Below are 1795 nucleotides of genomic sequence, written 5' to 3' on the forward strand. Positions count from 1 at the left end.
CTCTTGCTATGACTTTTTACATTTACTCATTTGACAGCCAATTTCTTCCCAACGAGGCCAATAATTACAATACTTCAGCATGTTAAGGATTCATGCATGGCCTTGTACCTAATGCTTCCACTTCAACCACTGTCGCAAATGCATGAGATCTGAAGAATGTATTGTATATATCGTTACATTAATTTACCCTAGAAATAATATCAATGATTAAAACAAACAAGTAAAATTTTATTCGTACAACACACCAAGGAATATTTTTTAACATTTATAGCAATTTATGATTTCATAATTGATCCAGAACATATTTAAATTGTTTCACTACACCAGATTTACTGTTGAACACCAACTAGGAACACAAATGACAGGCAGAGAAAGCAAATTAATATTAAATAAATAAATTTCACAAATGTAAAAACTACAATTTAGTTCATAATTTCGAATTCTCATTCTGGGAAGCTTTAGTCCCCGAGAGATGTGTTTCCTTGGTGTCACCGGCGGAAGAGGATGCTGTAGGTTTGGCAGATTTGTGGATCGCCAACTTCTTGCAGGAATAGCAGACCACGCGTTTCAGGGTCGATGCGAATTTCTCACTCAGGACGAAGTACAATACGAAATTCCAAGCAGAATTAGTTGCTTCTGCCAGCTGACCGAATGCGCTGACAAGGTAAAATACATTCTTTTCAAACCCTCGGAGATTGTATTCCGGATACATCATCACGAACATCTGATGGAGGCAGGCAGGGATGTTGAATGTGACGTATGATATACAGATTGTAAGCATCATCCTAGTCACTTTGGCCAACTTTTCATCCTTGGCCGATGAGGCAGCCTTTTGGAAGGCACTTGCTCTCCTCAATGTAATGATGATGGTGACTGATGTTGTGAAAATAAAGATAACCGGAATGAATCGAAAGACAACGGTGAGAAAGATATTCAAGTACCAATTCAATACTACAATGTTCATTGTGTAGAACTCGGTTAACGAAACGTAAGCCATTGGAGCCTTAGTTTTGGGGTTGGTTGTCCAGTTGAGCTGCATTGTAAAGAACGTGGGGGTAATCAGAGACACTGTCAGGACGATTAATACAAGTACCATGATCCATACTCTCTTGGATGTAAACCAAAGCCTCACTTTCATCGGTCTGGTCACCGCTATACACCGTTCTATAGATATCAGCATTGTGATGACCCCTGTAAAACGACTGAAGATAATACTGATGACCTTCATCTGGGGTAGAGTTATCATGTAGTAGTTCATTCCAAGAAGAGCGTCGAATTTCCCGAGAATACATTCAACCCTACGAATGCCACTAGTGAGCAGGTTCCCTGTGTCGGATATGGTCAGGACAAACAGGAAGATGTTAGTTGAATCCTTGAGTCCCTGAATCACCAGGACGATGCAGCTCAAGATGTTACCCGTCGTTCCGAGTATTGTGAGAGCTGGAAGTATCCCGCAGTAAACGATGTCCTCCACCATATCTTTAGTAGCTTTGTCTACCATTGGTTCCAGCTGAGACTGGAACAGTGCGTTCAGGTTTCCCTTGGTAGTGCTCTCGGTCCAGTTTGACGGAAAGGTTGTGTTATTCATCCTGGAGTCTGTTTGAAAAGAAGCATTCCTTTAAGATGACATTGTGAAAATCTCATAACAAATTATTTCTAAATTGTATAATTGCTTATCTGGGCCCACTTGCACAAAGCGATCTTAGCGCTAAGATGATCGTAACTCCCATGCTTTAACATAGGGTTACAATAGTTGTAGCGCTAAGATCGCTTTGTGCAAGTGGGCCCTGGAATT

The 1795-nt window shown here is 40.6% G+C and overlaps 1 protein-coding gene across 1 annotated transcript; it reads right to left on the reverse strand.

Moving 5' to 3' along the window:
• Window positions 1-427: 427 nt before the first annotated feature.
• On the reverse strand, window positions 428-1588 carry LOC139473505 (probable G-protein coupled receptor B0563.6). The gene has a single exon (XM_071256124.1). The coding sequence runs from the start codon at window positions 1586-1588 to the stop codon at window positions 428-430; it is 1161 nt and encodes a 386-aa protein (XP_071112225.1).
• Window positions 1589-1795: the final 207 nt, after the last annotated feature.

The sequence above is a fragment of the Haliotis cracherodii genome, unplaced genomic scaffold (assembly GCF_022045235.1).
Source record: "Haliotis cracherodii isolate W230 unplaced genomic scaffold, xgHalCrac1.p SCAF_29, whole genome shotgun sequence".
Lineage (NCBI taxonomy): Eukaryota > Metazoa > Mollusca > Gastropoda > Lepetellida > Haliotidae > Haliotis > Haliotis cracherodii.